Source organism: Geospiza fortis, unplaced genomic scaffold (genome assembly GCF_000277835.1).
Source record: "Geospiza fortis unplaced genomic scaffold, GeoFor_1.0 scaffold114, whole genome shotgun sequence".
In the NCBI taxonomy this organism is placed as follows: domain Eukaryota; kingdom Metazoa; phylum Chordata; class Aves; order Passeriformes; family Thraupidae; genus Geospiza; species Geospiza fortis.
The window spans coordinates 1,596,111-1,597,083 of record NW_005054383.1 but is presented as its reverse complement, the minus strand read 5'-3'; the positions used below and the strand labels follow the sequence as shown (position 1 = coordinate 1,597,083).

General features: G+C 62.6%; 1 protein-coding gene across 1 annotated transcript; it reads left to right on the top strand.

The window, feature by feature from the left end:
* Positions 1 to 612: 612 nt before the first annotated feature.
* On the top strand, positions 613 to 967 carry METRN (meteorin, glial cell differentiation regulator). The gene has a single exon (XM_005425251.2). The coding sequence runs from the start codon at positions 613 to 615 to the stop codon at positions 958 to 960; it is 348 nt and encodes a 115-aa protein (XP_005425308.1). The 3' UTR covers positions 961 to 967.
* Positions 968 to 973: the final 6 nt, after the last annotated feature.

The following is a 973-nucleotide window of genomic DNA, read 5'->3' as shown; positions in this document are numbered from 1 at the left end:
ATGGGGATGGGGATGGGGATGGGGATGGGGATGGGGATGGGGATGGGGATGGGGATGGGGATGGGGATGGGGATGGGGATGGGGATGGGGATGGGGATGGGGATGGGGATGGGGATGGGGATGGGGATGGGAATGGGAATGGGAATGGGAATGGGATGGGGATGGGGATGGGGATGGGGATAGGGATGGAGATGGGGATGGGAATGAGAATGGGAACAGGATTGGAGATCAGGAAGGAAATGGAGATGGAGATGGAGGTGGAGATGAAGATGGGGACTGGGATGGAGATGGGGATGGGAACAGGAGTGGGAATGGGAATGGTAATAGGAACAGGAACAGGGATGGGGATGGGGATGGGAACAGAGCTGGAGATCGGGATGGAAATGGAGAAGAAGATGGGGACTGGGATGGAGATGGGGATGGGAATGGGAGTGGGAATGAGACAAGAATGGAGATGGGGATAAGGATGGGAATGAGAATTCAGGTGGGGAGAGGGATGGGGATGGGAATGGGGATGGGAATGTGCACAAGGAAAATGATGGAGATGGGGCTGGAGACAGGGATGGGGACAAGGCTGGGGACGTGGATGGCAGTGGGGACAGTGACAGGGCGATGCTGACACCCTCCCACCTTCCCCCCGCAGTCATCCGCGGCAGCATCCGGAGCGTCTCCAACGACGCTGAGCTGCAGGAATCCATCATCGGGGTGAGCGCCACGCGCATCCACCGGCAGAAATTCCCACTGTTCCAGGTGGGCGGGCGGCCGGGGCGGCCCGTGGGCAGCATCCGCACCCCCCTGCGCTGCGGGGTCCGGCCGGGCCCCGGCACCTTCCTGTTCACGGGCTGGCTGCACTTCGGGGAGGCCTGGCTGAGCTGCGCTCCCCGCTACCGGGACTTCCAGCGCATCTACCGCGGGGCCCAGCGCACGCACCAGAACCCCTGCGAGTTCCCCGCGGACTGAGCGGCTCCGGGAG

Excerpts from the sequence above, each read along its gene's own strand:
- METRN (XM_005425251.2), top strand. The coding sequence starts at position 613 with ATGCTGACACCCTCCCACCTTCCCCCCGCAGTCATCCGCGGCAGCATC.